The sequence below is a fragment of the Chionomys nivalis genome, chromosome 13 (assembly GCF_950005125.1).
Source record: "Chionomys nivalis chromosome 13, mChiNiv1.1, whole genome shotgun sequence".
NCBI classification, from domain to species: domain Eukaryota; kingdom Metazoa; phylum Chordata; class Mammalia; order Rodentia; family Cricetidae; genus Chionomys; species Chionomys nivalis.
Genome location: NC_080098.1, coordinates 43,064,518 through 43,081,178, shown reverse-complemented (window position 1 = coordinate 43,081,178; position 16,661 = coordinate 43,064,518). Strand labels below are relative to the sequence as shown.

Sequence of the window (16,661 nt, the reverse complement as noted above, 5' to 3'; positions counted from 1 at the left end):
TTTGACAAACAACTTAAACTGAAAGGCAGTGAACCGCGGACAGAAGAGACAGCTCCTTTCTGCCTGATCCCTACCCCCTCCCCACCCACGCACACCACCACAGCAGGAGCCCCGCTGTGATCTGCCGGGCGCGCGGGGTGGGGCAGAAGCATGCCAGCGGCGGGGCGGGCTCCCGGGCTCCTGGGTTGCCTCGTCAAGCCTGCCATCCAGGCTGAGACTGCTCAGCGACATCGAAGAGCGGTTCGCCCTCAAGCCTGCCCTGCCCACTGGTCGCTAGCCCTAGAGGGAGGAAGCCGGCAGACAAGTTGGGAACTACTGCTGGCTACGTTGCCGCCGTCAGCACCATGGACAACGCAAGCGGGCAGCCCCAGGCGCGTCTGGACGCCGCTGGCTTCTGGCAGATCTGGCAACACTTTGACAGGGAAGGTGAGTCGCTTTGGCTGCTTGAACCCTTAGCTTAGTCAGTAAGGAAAATGGAATTTCTCCTAATTTCCCTGTGGAAAAAGTTGCCTACTGTGTGCCTCATAGAGTACACGCAGCACAGTCGGCTTATTTTAGTGGTTTTACACATGAATAACGCTTCTGAAAGTTCTGTGTGGGTTGAGGGGTTTTGCTTTCCAACCCGTGGAAATTATACCAATCCGTGCATATTATCATAGCGATATGCAATTAATATATTAACATATATAACTGCAGACGTATTCTAGGCTGTTGGGCCAAGACTCAGCAATTCCTGGTGCTTCTTTCTGTAAATGTGACAAGTTTTCATTAGTGGCTGTCATATTACCCATTTTCCACTTCCTACAAAGGAGGATGAATTTTAGTGGCATTCAGATTTACTTCCCCTCTACCTCAAAACATTCTTGAAAATAAAACCTATCTGCTTATCATTTGGTTTTGTTTCATTAGTAATTAGAGAAACACAAAGACGATATCTGAAAGGTGTGTTTACACACAGAAGCTAGGATTCAGTATTCACCCCATCAAGATATTATTGGGCAGCTATTGAAATAACAACAGCAACAAGTGTGGGCTAGAGAGATGGCTCAGCCATGAATTCCGCATACTGCTTTTTCAGAAGAAGCAGGTTTGGTACTAGCACCTATGTTGAGCGGCTCACAACTACCTGTAACCCACCTCCAGGGGATCCGATGCTCACCTTGGGTTTCAGGGCACAGACACTGATTTGCACTGCTGCCAGATACACCGACACACACACAAAATAAATACAAACCTTAAAAAAACTTAGAAAGCATGCATATGAAATATAAAACCCTGACTAAACCGAAATCTGAATGGCCAGGTGTGGTGGCACATGCCTATGATCCCAGCACTTGGGAGTTGGAGGCAGGAAAATCAGGAGTTCAAAGTCTTCTTCAACTACATAGCAAATCTGTGGCCAGCCTGGGATCTACGAGGCACTGTTTCGAGCCTTCCTCACACCTACAATATTCTTTAAGACAAACACTGTCACATTTATTCCGTATTGGTGACTGTTATTTATGTTTATCTTCTTGCATTAGAAAAAGGTTACATAAGAGAGACAGAGCTGGATGCCTTCTTCGACCATTTGCTGGCAAAATCTGGCATGGAGGTAAGTACTCACAGCACAGGGCACTCTAGTATGTGTCTCTCAGCAAAATGCAAGCCGCAGAGTCCCGTGCTGATTTGAACCTATAATCCCACCTGACCTCATTTCTTCTTTGCCTGTAGCATCTCTCCCTCTCCTAGCAATATAAAGAGACTTAGGCAGATGTTTTTATAAAAGGCACCATCTTATTAAGCAAGCTGGCCACTGATTTTCATGGAAACATCTGTCGTGCAGCTAGAGTGCCTAACTTCGTGGACTCAGCCAACTCTAATTTGAGCGTTTCCTTGGTTACATCTCTGCTAATGGATTTCAGCAAACGGTAGGGTAGCTCTTAGACCTAAACCACAAAAGAATAAAGAATACATTATGAGCTATGAGCTTTAAGGTTCCATGTTTGCTCATGGCAAACAAATCATTTAAAATCATTTCCCCATGATATGTTTGATTAAAAGGTTGTAGATGTCTCATGAACTGCTAAACCAGAACAAAACCTACTACATTCTGAGAGTCAGATATGAATTTAAAGCAGTTTGCCCAAATGGTATATCTGGCCTGGAGAGATGTGGATCAATTCTAGAAGGTTCCTGTACCAAAGGAGAGGAGAAAGATAACATAGAGACATCAAAGGCCAGGACAGTGTGTGATTGATGTTCAATGTGGAGAGAATTCCTTTGGGTGGGTGGTCATCACAGGAAGAAAGGGTCCAGTACCACTGTGTTTACATGAAATGTTTATCTCTAGCTTTTAGTCCTCTGCCTGAAGGAGCGTTGGGGTGTGCTCAGTCTCTCTAGAACCAAGGTCATAGGTTCTCCACCCTAGAAGATTGCAGGGAAAGGTGTTAGAGGATGGGACAGCTGGGTGCAAAATGGAAGCAAAACAGAAAACCGCTCTTGGTCTCCCTCTGTTTCCCTCTACAGTTTGTACCTCTTTCATCTCTCAGTGCTTTGGCCACATCTCTGCCCTACACCTCACAATGTCTGCTGGTGCTCTCCTCTCTCTCTGACCGCTCTGTCTCATGTCTCTCTGTGATCTTTGGGTATTTCTCACTTGTTTCTTCAGCTCTCCTCTGACTTCTCTATTTCCTCCCCTCAAAGTTTTCTCTTGTCTCTCCTGTCCCCCAGGTCTTTTATTCCTCCTTTCCTATCTCTCCCTGTCTCTTTGTCTCAACTCTTTCTGCTGTTTATTCTTCATTTCCAAGTTCCTCTCTCCAACTCTTGGCTTCCTTTTCTCTTGGTCTCATTGTTCCCTTTGCCCTAGTCGTGGGTCTAGCTGAGGAAGTATCTAACAACTGAGACTCCCACTGCCACTTTGTCACCCAGTTTCCCACGTCAGCAGCCCACTCTGAAGCCTCTGAGCCCTGCACCTGTAAAGGCTCAGGCTATGGTTTCCCAGGAACCCATGATTCGATGCCATTTCCTCAGCTCTGACTGGGAGATACTGTAAGAAAGCACACAGAGGAAACTAAAATCATTCAAAGCTTTCAGACTCTAAGACAGACTAATTACCCCCCCCCCAAAAAAAAAATCCATCACTGAGATCCCAGAGGGAGGATTTTTTTTGACTGGGGTAGCTCAGTTGCTCTAGTCCTTGCCTAAAACATATAAAATCCTGGATTTTATGTCTTGTGTTGCACAAACCAGGCATGGTAGCAAACATCTGCAATCCCAACACTTGGGAAGTAGAGGCAGTGGGAGCAGCAGTTCAAGGTTGTCTTCAACTACATAGCAAGTTAGAGGCCAGGTTGGGCTATGTAAGACTCTGTCTCAAATCTCTCTCTCTCTCATGCACACACACATACGCACACACACGCACATGCACACCTGCATGTAAATAAAGTATTTATTTATTCTGAGAGTGTTCTGGGTTTTCTAACAGAAAGCTGTTTGCTCATCAGTCTCACTGAACACTCAGCCTCCCTGCTAAAGCCTCCTAAAGCCTCGGAAGGGGCCAGGCTAATGGGGCCATCTACTGTCAGGGCTACTCTTGCTACTCTAACCTCTCTTTCTGCATGGTGATGACCTGGAACCCGAGTAACCTGACTAAGGGTGGCGAGGGAATGAAGAAAGGACAGATAAACAGACACACGGACAGGAAAGCTGTGTGCCCTCTGATGCAGTCCACACCTAGTTATGCAGTGCCAACTTGGACTCTCTGTGTTTTCATTAGGTACAGCACAGGGGGAGGAGTTAGCTAGGTTTGGTGGATGGTGTCTGTAGGTGCTCGGTTTCAGACTGTACACATCTGCGAGATGGAAGCTGTGGTTGGTCTGTTTTGCATAGGTAACACTTGCATTCAGATCAGAGGAAGACTTTGCCATTTCTCTGAGCTTCACCTTAGGAGGGGAGCTTTGCCAATTTCCCACAGGTCTTTGACATGGTCGTGACCCTGTCAACAATACACATTCCTTCAGGGTTTCCTTGGCTCTCCACACACCTTTTCTTTTTACATGCTGAGAACTAGCCACCATCACCCAGACAAATGGATGGCCTATGGACCTGAGAGCAGGCAGGCTAGTCCACATTTAGCATTTGACACATGAAGGAACCAGGTTGGCAGGACATCTTGGAAACCAATGGAACCCTGTTTACCGTCCACAGGGAAAAGAGAATACAGATTTTGTCTCTGAGAGCCCCCTTCAGAGAAGCCTCATGGTGTAGGGAAAGATAGGAATATGTGTAGACAGAGTCTAATCTTTATCTTAAACTCCAGACCTGTAGCTGGGAACAACATGCCATTGAAATACCCTAATTTGGACTTTAATGTCCATAAAGTGTGAATAATCATGACTTACTCTTCCGTGTCATGAGGAGCCAGCACAAGTGGAAAGAACATTCTAGTAGCTGAAGCACCCATTGTTCACATGCTCTCGCGATGATGTGGCGTCTCCTTGGGATCATATCTTTCCAGCCTTTATTATGCAACCCCTTTACCTAACAGTTACGAATGGGTACTGAAAATATACTTCTTAATTATTCAGAAGGCTCTGAGATCTAAAACAAACTCTGGAGATGCCTAGCTTGTAGATTTGGAGACAAACCTTTGAACAAATTTCCCAAAGTCCCAGCAGGCTTTGAACGGTATTGAAAGTCAAGTCCTCACTCACTGGTTCTAAGAGTAAAAAACGGCACTCAAGGAGAGAAGGTGGCTGGCCAGCGGTCACCATGGGAACACACAATATTTGTTCATTGTGACACTGTTTTGTCACTGGAGGCTTTGGTCTCAATTTACTAATGTCCCCTCCCACATCTCTCATTTGGTGTGGACTCACTTAGGAATATATTCAATTTTTAAAACAAGGCGCTTCACTATTTCTCATTTTTAATCCTTGAATACATTTGGTTGATGTATTTACAGAATCAATCTGTCCAAGTCCACTTATTTTAATCATTACTTTAATCATTCTAAATATAAGGCCAAAGCCATCAGCCCAGCAGATGGCTTTGGTGGGGCTATAGTATACAAACCCATCTCTCCAACCCCACGACTCCATTTTTAGACTTGTTGATCAACTTGCTCAAGATTAAACATGGAAGAGGGAAATATTGATCAAATGACACAAAACTCAGTGGCTCTCCATATTTCTGTTGTCCATGTCTGTCCTAGAGGCAAGAGACATGACCATGACCTTGATTTTAAAGAGATTCCTGCAGAAAAGAATACTTTGACTACTTTTAGAACATCCTGAGTCTTAAGGAACTTCCTTCCAAGATGGAAGATTTAATCTGGGTTACTGTGTAACACCACCCTGGTTTTTCCACACCACCAATTCCACTTTCTAAAAGGATCCCTAGCTAAGTATTGTGCCTTGGCTTTTATGTCTCCCATCTCTGCCCAAATATACTTAACCCCAAATATACATACTATGAACTTAGAGAATCCAATAGCTCAAGTCATCAGTTAAGAGTGTTTTCTACCTTGTTGATAATTCAATATGAAACATATGCTCTGTATCTTCTTCCCGCAATTAGTGGGACAGGAGTCCAGTGCCAAGGACCACTTTCTCGAAGCGATGGCTGGTCTTTTCTAGCCTGAAGTTGATTCTACTGACCAAAGTACCTGAACTTCCAAGGATTGGCTTTTAAGCTTCAAGGTCTTATGCTGTTTAGAGCTAAGCAATAATGTCCAGGGGCTGCCTGATTTCAAAGATAGTGATAAAGGAGGCTCAACCAAAATCATAAACTTAATTAAAGCATGAGGTTGCTTTTCTTGGTAATTTGATTGCACGGTTCTCCACTGTGAACTTTGTAGGTCACATTGTCTTGTCACAATGTCAAAGACTGGATACACCTGAGAGAGAATCACATTTGTTCAACTAATTGTTAGAACTTGTTTTGAAAAAATACCAAAACAGGTCACCAAATTGTCCCTGGATTGTTTGAATAATTTCTCATTTGTAAACCACCTGGTCCTAGGCTTTACTAACAGGACTGGGCACTCTCGGTTCTATCCTGAGGTAACAATGGTACCCGAAGGAAGCACAAGCGTATACTTTTGAAAGTGCCAAGCCAGTCTGGGTGGGCCAGTGTCCAGCTTGTCAAACCACCATTTCTTCCTGTTTCCTGGCAGACAAAGGAAACAGCAGGCTTCTAAATCCTGAGGCAATGGTGCCTCAGATGCTCTGACACTTTTCTCCTTTATTCTTCTAAATCACGGAGACTGATCTGGGAGAAAAACACAGCTTGCCTGAGGGTAGCAATAGACAATGGTTGCGAATTGGAGAGTGGGTACCACTCTTCAGCCTGGGTTTACACTCTCGAAAGCATGCACCATATTAATAGTCCAGCTGAAGGGGCTGGTCCTAAGAGAAAAAGACTGCTAATAGGTTAGCCAAGTAAAAACAGAAATCCAAACCACACACACAAGTGCCCAGGTGCATTCAAGCATTCACACATGTGTGCGTGTAAAGAAACCCACCTGCAAAGAGGAAAATGGCAGGAGCTCAGGGGCGAAGCCAAGGGCCTCAGTGTACAGAGACATTTTCGTGCCTCTCACAGCTGCTGTGGGGACTCTGAGATGCTCTTTATGGAAGATTCTAGCTTCATGTTCATTTTCCTATTTGGTATTCAGCAAATTCGTAGCTCCCTACCCATCCTTTCTGTTCTGAGCTCGAAATAAGTAGCCCCCCTTCCTATCACCTCCTCAACCACAGTAGACTCCTCTCAAGGAGAAATCTGGTAGAAGGGAAAGCAGGACAAAGATGTCCCCTGGAAGCCTATGATGGGGGTCACGGGCCAGGCCTGTCTTGCTGTCATGTTCCTGGGCTGGCATTCTATATGGCAAGTGCATGGGGGTTCAATAGTAAGCAGTGTGCCCTGGGTTTATAGCTGGGTGTGGCTAGTGTTTGGGGGGCATCTTATTCTGGATGAGACAGGAATAATAAATGCTTAGGCCAGTTCAAATTTTGTTTTTATTTGAAGAATTTCATTTGGCAGCACTGTGTACAATTATTCTCACCAATTTCAAGTGAGAAAGGGGGACATCTAGATCAGTTCAAGGCCACCAAGCAACTGTCCTGCCCATGTTAGATGAATGAGGTTTCCAGAGAGCCCACCAGAAGCTGAGTCAACCTTACCATGACACCAGCATGGGTGCTACATATTCAACAGTCACACCTCTTTGGGGCCCTAGCAATTTGTAACTGATAGATTTGGAGCCTCTTCAGAGTAAAGATGAAAGAAGTATAGCATGAAGTCCAGCACCCGTGCACTCAGAATTGGGCAATCTTTGGGATCACCTCTACCTCTCAGCTCTTGCGTGCCAATTCCTTCTTCACCACTAGTTATATGTGTCATATCCCCTGTCCTAACCTTTATGTCCTCTAGAGAAAATGACTGGATAGAAACAGCTGTGTAGGAAATGCCACCCATGGGAGGGAGCTGGGATATCTTTGCTAACTCAACATCTACTTTACTTCTTTGTTTGCCTTTCTACTTATTTCCCTCTTACAATTACTTTTCCCCAACAGAGAAACCAAGGAGCTTTCAAAGCTGGACTGTTTAGTTTAAAAAAAAAAAAAAGTAAAACCTTTGAGTTCCTGGAAAGAACTCTTGTACGTTAATTATAACTTGGCCTTTTCTTTCGCCCAAACAGCTGGTGATAGTTAAACACATTCTTTTAAAGCCCACTGTAGTCCCTTAAGCTTCTTTCTATCTATTTTAGTAAGGATATGAAGAGGTGGTTGGTGTACCAAGAAATGTCTGTCAGTGCTTTGTCTTCTGGAAAAGACAAAAATTATTAAAGAGTTAGAGCAACATGGGATCGCGCTCCATGCTTTGAAGGTTTGGGATCCTGGTGCCTATATTTTGTTTCAGGACGCGCTGATGCAAGAAAATGTGCAGAGAGTGAAGCAACAGCTAACGGCCACCCATGTTGTCTCTAAAGAAGGTCGCATACTGATGAAAGAGGTACTTCCATGACTACACACCCCATACCCTTGTATTCATGAGCAGTCATTTCCTTTCAAAGACAGTGGAAGCCAGACATGGTTACTCATATCTAGAATCCCATCACTCGGGATGCTGAGGCAGGAGGATTGCTGCAACTTCAAAAACAGCCTAGGTTACAGAGAGAGTTCCAGGCTAGCTTGGGTTACAGAGCGACACTTGGCCTCAAAACAACAAAACTACAAGAACATCAACAGAAAGGACAGTGAAATCTTGCATTCAACTGAGAAATTGGAATTTTTTGAAAGGCTTTTGGACTAGATAATATTTTTGAAATAATTTCTCCTTTATTGTCTGATTAATAACAAAGAATCTTTCCACCTCCCACTCACTTAAGAAATTGGATCTCATGTAGCCCAGGCTGGCTAGGAACTCACTGTATAGCTGAGAATGACTTGGAATTCTGGATCTTCCTTCTTCCACCTTCCAAGTGGTTGGATTCCAGGGATTATGGGATTATATCACCAAGTGCAGCTCTGTGATTCTTTCATCATTTTAAGTAGATCAATCAACATTCACATCTGTTCTGTCCTTGGAGTATTCGTGAGCCAACATCTGTCTGTAAATCATCTCATGCAAATTGAATTGTGGCGATTAGGAAACATTTACCTTTCAGCCTCTGCATCAGCTCCCAGGGAAGGTTGGAAACACCTCTCCCTGAAGATCATTATCCCCGCTCTCCCAGAGGCAGAGGCAGGCGGATCACTGAGTTTGAGGGCAGCGTGGCCTACAGATTGAGTTCTAGGACAGCCAGGGCTACATAGAAAAATTGTCTCAAAAAAGTAAAACAAAGAGAGAAAGAAAGAAAGAAAGAAAGAAAGAAAGAAAGAAAGAAAGAAAGAAAAGAGAAATAAAAGAAGTGAACCAACAAACCAAACACACAAAGAACAAAGCAGAAAGGCTGGGCAGGAAGCTCCTGCCAGGCAGGTGTAGAGACCCGAGTTTGATTCCCAACAATGCAACAAACAACCACCCACCAGAAAACACCTTTATTTCTTCAACTCACCCCCCTTTTATTCAGCACCTCCTAAAGCAAGCCACGGCATTAGCCACGAAGTCCTGCCTTTCTCACACGACTGTCCCTCTTCCAGTTGAAAACCGGTTTACCGTTCAGAAAGAGTTTCCATGCCCCTTATTGTAACAGTAGGATACACTGGGAGACATTCATGGTTAGGTGATTTTGTTGTTGTTGTATAACTTTAGAGAGCATGCGTGTTAAGACTTAGGTGGCAAAAACCAGTCACTCATTATGGCTGTGATTCAGTCAAGGGAAGCAGTAATCCCGAGATGGATAAGGCTGCTACTGCTGTACCACAGCTTACAGTTTTATATCAGGTGTGTCTGTTTGTGTAGTGTCTGTCTGTATGTGTGTGGGGTGCGTGGTATAGACGTATATGTGATTATGTGTGTTCACTCGTAAACATTCGTATGAAAGACATAGGGGATGTTGGCTGTCTTTCTCAGTTGATCTCCATATTACTGCCTTTAGACAGAGTCTGTCACTGAGCCTGAAGCGTGCTGTCTTGCCTAGGATGACTGACCATCAAGCTGCTAAATCTGTCTGTCTCTGCCCCTCAACACTAGGGTTACAGGCACACAGTCACTATGCCTGGCTTTTACATAGGTGCTGAGAATTTGAACTCAGGTCCCCATTTCTCATCTGCATCAAATTGTACAGTGGGTCATCCTGTTGTAGGAAGGTGGCCGGCTGAATTAGCACATTTGCATATTGTAATGTAAGACATTAATTGTGTTAAGGAGTATAAACCATAGTCAGAACCCTGGAATCTAGGCAGAGAGCAGTCATGCCTGCTTCCACACATGGCACTGAAAAAGTCTGCATCTATAGCACCTGATCAGCGAAACATGGTGGCTCAGTGTGGGCTCAAGGGGGATGATTGCAACATAGACTCTGCCACTTACCATGCAGTGTTGACAGCTTTTTTATTTCTGTTACCCAGATTTTGTAATTAGAAAAAATACTAGTAATGTATTAGTGTGTGTGTTTGTGTGTCTCTGTGTGTACTTTATAGCTGCTTGTTAAGATTATTTGAATTAAACCAGGTGTAGAGTTTACTTTCATAATTCCAGAACTTGAGACCCTGAGGCAGGAGAATTGTCCTAACTGCAAGGCTGTTTCTGGCCATAGATTAAGACTCTGACTCAAAAAGCAACAAAGCAAAATAAAACAAACCAGGAATGTCTGAGTTATAATGTATGAACCTTAGAGCAACACCTTCAAATATCAATAGATTAATCATTCACTCAATGACGGAGGTGCTTAGAGAAGCTTATAGAACAAATTAGATGATAAACAGATCCAGCATCATCACCATTACAGCTGTTGCTATTTTCTATTGTGTGATTCATAGTTTCATATCTGACAGGAATATGGTACTTTTTGAAAGAACCAATAATTAACGAATGATTGCCAAGGACTTAGAGCTGCTGGTTGGGTTCTCCAGCCTAGATGCTCTGAAAATGTCTCCTACAACACGTGCATTGCTTGTTTTACCTCTTAAGTGGACATTGGTAAGAGTCCATGACTATTCCTCTTTGTTTCCCGTAGCTGGCCAGTATGTTCCTATCTGAGGACGAAAATTTCCTTCTGTTCTTTCGCCTGGAAACTCCCTTGGATAACAGCGTGGAGTTCATGCAGGTCAGCGCATGTTGTTGCCTCCAAGGAGAAAGAGAGTGGGACTGCCATTCATTCCTCTCTCTGGTCCTTAAGACTGACTACTCTGATCTCTGTATCTCTGTGTCTCTGTATCTCTCTATGTATCTATCTATATATCTATGTATCTATCATCTATCTATCTATCTATCTATCTATCTATCTATCTATCTATCTACTTACTTTTATAATGAAGTCTTTCACTGAACATGGAGCTCATGGCTAGGAGCCCTGGAATCTCCCTGTTTTCACTCTCAGAACTAGGATTACAAGAGCATGCCACCACATACAGATTTTTCACATAGGTGCTAGGGATGTGAACTCAGCATGTCTGAATGCAGCAACTACTCTGTCCCTTGAACCATTTTCCTAGCCATTTTATTGTCTCTTAAATAGGTTACTCCTATTTCCAATGGTGTAACGTTTTCTATGAGTCTGCTCACAATATGCCTTTTCTGTTTGCCTGGGCATCTTTTTACTTTGTATTCTTAAAGATGGGCTTATTGAATATTCACATAAAATCTTTAGTCCTCCAGTGGCTCAGGTACAATATTACTATAAGACCATTAAATGAAGACTGCTTGGAGACAGTACTGTAACCTGTGTTCTTAAAATTACTTGTTATTTTCATTATTGCAGTATACTTACAAATAAAAGTTACAATGTGGGTCACATTAAATACATAGATTTTTGTAAGCCTGGCTAAGTCAGTTATAAATGACACAGATGGAAATGAGTGACATTTTTGACTAGTTCTCACTAAATATCAGTTTCAGGACCAGTGTCTCACTCTACCCCTGCAGGGTCTACAGTCTGATTATGTCTAGAAATTAAGACCCTGGCGTTGGTGTATTCATCATTTTCCTGTTGATATGACATAATATCCAACAAAAGCAAATTGAGGAAGGGTTTGTTTTCATTTACAGTTTGACAGTACAGTCCACCATAGAAAGAGTGCATTGTGAGGGGCCAGGGCCAAGAGGCAAGGAGTCACACTGTGTCTGTAGTCAGGGGGCATAGAAAGATGGGTTCCAATGCTCAGCCGACTCTTCTCCCTTCATTTAGTTGGGGTCCTGTTTGTGAGATGGCCCTGTACATGCTTCTGGAGTTTCTTCTATCCCCAGTTAAACCTGCCTGGAAAGACTCTCAGACACACAAAGAAGTGTGTCTCCTAGGTGATTCTAAACCAGTAAACTTGGCAACAAAGATCAGCAATCACAATTAGTAATAGATGCCTCAGGTATAATGGGAGGATAATTTTGTCTACTAAAAATCAAAACAAAGCAAAAAACCAAACCACAAAAGCTTCATGAAGCTTTTCATCATCTGCCTCCACGGAAAAATCAGAGGTGATCAAAGTCACAGCATTGGCCAAAAATGGCAACAGCAGCATCACCCACAGAGTCCAGCTATTGTCTTCCAGTTCAGTATGCAGTTGTATCTTCAGTGCATCGGTGCTGGTCTCAGCCACCAAGAGGAATGGCTTGCCTTTGTCCTTCTACCCACAGTCAAAGCTTTGTTCTTAGGAAACTTTCCAGTTTGTTTCCTTGGAAAACCTTTAGAGTTTTCCAGAGGAAGCCTGGTCCTCTTGAGTAGCCACTGAGCGATCTCAGTGATGCATCTCCATCTACCTGAACAATTGCTGTCCCCACAGCAAGTCTTGAACCCTCTGGAAAATGTTTCTTTGCATCCAGGATGCTGACCCACAGGAACCCAGTATAAGTCAACCCTGAAATATCTGAGGGAGAACAGTGGTATGGTTTGACTATGAGATGTCCTCCCTCGGCTCATATGTTTGAACACTTGGTCCCTGATGGTGACATTGTTCAGAAGGTAGAGCCTGACTGGATGAAGTGGATCACTGGGCCTGGACCTTGAGGTTTCAGAGCCTGGCCCTATGCTTTGTCCTTCTCTTTCCTGACTATGGATGTAATGTGACCAGCTGCTTTGAGTTCCCACAGCCAGGCCTTCTCCACTATGATGAACTGTGTTCTCTTGAACTGTGAGCTGACATAACCCCTCCATTAGGCTGCTTCTTGTCAGATGAATGGTTTTTGTGTGTTTCAGATTTGGCGCAAATACGATGCAGACAGCAGTGGCTTCATATCAGCTGCTGAACTTTGCGTGAGTGTCAGTGGGAAGTAACACTGCGTGAAGGGTTGGTTGGTTTGGGAAATGTGTAATATACAAATATATACTTATATAATATAAACATATAATATATATTATAAATTTATATATAATATATAGTATATATATATATATATATGAGTTTGATTTCTCTGGGCCCAAGACACACAACTTTGAATTTGTTACCTTACAAAAAGAGCATATTTATGTCAAGATTTTGAAGGTGAGGTGGCAAGATGGCTCAGCCCGTAAAGGTATAAAGCCTAGTGACCCAAGTTCAATCCTTGGAAGCACATAAGGACAGAAGGAGAGAAACAGCTCCACAAATCAGTCCTCTGATTTCCATACTGATGCACAGCCCTGCATGTCATGCGCATGTACATGCGTGCACACACATAGAGCACAATAATAAAAGTTTTGAAACCAATAAATAAATAAGAAATTAAAGGTTTAGAAATTGCTTGTCTCACGTCTGTCTTTGGGAAAGAGGCAAATGCTTTATGCTTGGAGTTCCTCTCTGGACCCAAGAACACCTTCAATGGCAGCCATCCACGTTTCTACTTAGTGTTTATTGAGCAATATTTTATTTCCTCCTTGAAAGAAATCACAATCTCTACCCCAATAGAAAAGACCTTAAATAAGTATGTATCTTATTGTTGACTGTGTCCAATGCCACTCTTCTCCTCTCGGTGTCACAGAATTTTCTCCGAGACCTTTTCCTCCACCACAAAAAGGCTGTTTCTGAGGCTGAACTGGAGGAGTATACCAGCACCATGGTGAGTGAAGGAGAGTGGGCCTGTGTGGGGGCCTGCCCTGCTGTGTGGGAGCCTGCCCTGACCTCCTCGCTTCCCCAGAAATGTTTGCTGATGCATGGCTTCATGGGACGAGCCTGGCTTTGGAACAGTGGCTAGAACCAAGCTGTTGTAGCCTCTTCCTTGAAACGGATGCATGCATTTGAGAGAGGCGCGGGGTGTGTGTGTGTGTGTGTGTGTGTGTGTGTGTGTGGCCGTTCAGTTGTCTTTGGAGAGACCAGGAATGTTCAGAAAACAGTAGGTTTTAAAGCACCTTGCTAGCAAACTCAGTAGTCACCAAAGGAACACAGAAACAAATAAACATGGACCTGTGCCATCAGGACGCAGCTGGTGGCCATGGCCTCTCAACACAGTAAAAATTCTACTCATTGAACCTGTGGACTCAGAGCAGAGGAAACTCAGATGGAAATGTGCATGTCTCCTGTAGCCGTGACCTAAGACAGTGATAAGCTGGTGCCTAGGTAGTGTCAGGACAAAGCGAGTTGATGCCTAAGAATCACTTGGCTTTCCAAGGAGAGCACAGGTGTGCTGTGGTCATTACTTTTTATTGGAGGTCATATCTTTATTTCACACCCTTCTCACGGCATTCTTGACCCAAATAATCGTGAGATGATTTCACTGTCAAGCTCCTTGGGAAATTATTAGATAGGAAAAGGTGGGCTCATCATTGCTTTCTCTTTCAGTAGTCACTAAATGCCCTTAACAGTTTGTGCTGAATGGCCCCTCTTTCTGTGCCAGCCTCTTCCTGTCTCCAGGGCTGTGGTTCATTCTCATTACATCTGTAGATTTCTTAATTAGTAAGCAAAGGACTCAGACAGTCTTAGTTGTGTATTGCAGGAGCGTCACATTTATTTTATAGTTTAATTTAATGCCTTTTAGAATTTCAGACATGAATATTGTATTTACATCACTTTTATTTTTTTCAGCAGGATCTCCATGTTACATTTATATTTATACAAAGAATTTTTGAGCAGAATTTATGAGAAGTTAGAGTATATAAAACTGAGAACAGTATGTGGTTTTCTAAAATGTGAGTCACTGGGTTGGCACACATACACGCACATATTTGTGCGTGCATGCGTGCGCGCGGGCATGTGTGTGTGTGTGTGGCAGGGACATGCATATTCATGTGAAGGCATGAGGTCCAGCTCAGGTGTCATTCCTCAGGAACCATCCTATAAAATGGGATCTCTCACTGACCTAAGGTTTACTGGTTAGCTGGCTAAGCTGATTGACCAGTGATCCCTAGCGATCCTCACGTTTGTTTTCCCAATGCTGGGATTACACATGTGCTACCACCCTTGTCTTTTAAAATGTGGGTTCTAGGGATTAAACTCAGGTACTTTGTGCTTGCAGAAGCATTTTACCCAATGCTCTAGCTCCCCACCCCTGTATATATACTTTTAATTAGGTTGCTCAAATACTGAAACTTATTTCAAAGATCAACTAACCAAGAAAAGGTAAGTTTCTCGGCCAAAGGCACCATAAAGCTAATTAGATGCTTCTTAGATGGCAGCTCTGGACCCCTTCAGATATCACTCTGAACTCTGGCCACTCTGAGTGCTGGCCTGGGGCAAGTGAGTCTTCCCAGAGAAAATGAAAGCTGTGGTGACCATGATAGCCTGTAAGTAAGAAAAGATGGTGCTCAAGAGATAACCCAGTCCCAGGACAGGATATCAAGGAAGCCTTTGGTTATTTGCTCTAAGTGAATGTAGCATTATACTGGGAATTATTTGTTCTAGCTGAATGCAGCATGATACTGGGAATCCTGAGCAAACACAAGCTTAGCCCTGGGAGGGTGGAGATCTCCCAGGGGCAGGAAGCAGGTGCCCTATTCCAGAGCCTCTAAGATCTAAGCGCCAGTGAAGATGTCATGGAATAAACGCGAAAAGGAATTAGTTTGTATCTTTCAGGGGGCCAGACTAGGAGACCTTGAACATATTTTAAACATCAGTTAAACAGACTGTTAGCCTGTCTGCTATTATTTCAATTTAACTAATTTGTAAAACATGAACTATGCAATGAATATATTTACATTTTAAATCTCTAGCAGCTTTGGGGCATTTCTTTCACTTTGAAGCTGATTGAGCAGAGAGCTCCACCTCTACCTTCAGCTGACAATTCTAATCTCTGCTTTCTCCTTCATTATATTGCTCAGCTATTCCTTTTCTGCTCTTCTTCCCTGTCTTTGAGCATTCTTCAAGATTCAGTTACATGTTATCTTTCAAGAAGAAATCCTTACAACCTTCTTTCCTAGTGAGTCCAGTGCCACTCTGCCCAGCCTATTGTGCGTGTCCCCCACCTTAACATCATAGTCATTCACCCAAGTCACCTAGCAAACACTCGTTAAGTGCTTATCATGCCCCAGGCGTGAGTCTAGTCACTGGGGATTCAATAGTGAGAAAACTAGGAAAGAGGAGCTTGGCAGTAAACAATGCATACAATAAATAATAGATTATATTGCACGGCAGAGAGTGAGTGGAAAAGTAGAGCCAATACGGTAGAGAACTGAGGTATCCTGGTGTCATTTATGCTGCTGTGATAAAATATCCTAACAGAAAGAATATTAGGGGAGAAAGGGACCCATTTCAGCTTGTTATAATCTATCATTGTGGGGCAGTCAAGGCGGGCACTTTAAAATGCTAGTCACATCACGGCTACATCAAGGGCAGAGAGAAATGACCTTGCCTCTATGCTCACTTGCTTGCTTGTGCTCAGCTTGTTTGTCACAGACCGTGCCACATTGGGCTGCCATATGTCGTGGACCAGCCTTGAAAAAATACCTCTTTCCAGGGTAGGGGTATGGGAATTTAGAAATATTAGTAACGAATATGGAGACGTGTAAAAAATAAGAACAGAAACCATAGAAAGTACCGGGAGGGCATTCCAGTGAATACTGAAATTTCCAGTTTATTTTTCCATATTGTTTTCATACCCAGTACAAATGGGGAAGAATGTAGACTTTATTAACATGATACAAAGGACAGCTCAAACGGTTAATCCCTTTAACA

General features: G+C 43.4%; 1 protein-coding gene across 1 annotated transcript in view; it reads left to right on the top strand.

Annotated features, from left to right (window-relative positions):
- Positions 1 to 310: 310 nt before the first annotated feature.
- Scgn (secretagogin, EF-hand calcium binding protein) overlaps positions 311 to 16,661 on the top strand; it is a 32,429-nt gene continuing 16,078 nt past the window's right edge. The window contains exons 1-6 of the mRNA XM_057788071.1: positions 311 to 426; positions 1,524 to 1,594; positions 7,903 to 7,995; positions 10,604 to 10,693; positions 12,776 to 12,832; positions 13,537 to 13,614. Of these exons, the coding sequence (XP_057644054.1) occupies positions 345 to 426; positions 1,524 to 1,594; positions 7,903 to 7,995; positions 10,604 to 10,693; positions 12,776 to 12,832; positions 13,537 to 13,614 (471 nt within the window). The 5' untranslated portion in view covers positions 311 to 344. The remainder of the gene's footprint in view (positions 427 to 1,523; positions 1,595 to 7,902; positions 7,996 to 10,603; positions 10,694 to 12,775; positions 12,833 to 13,536; positions 13,615 to 16,661) is intronic.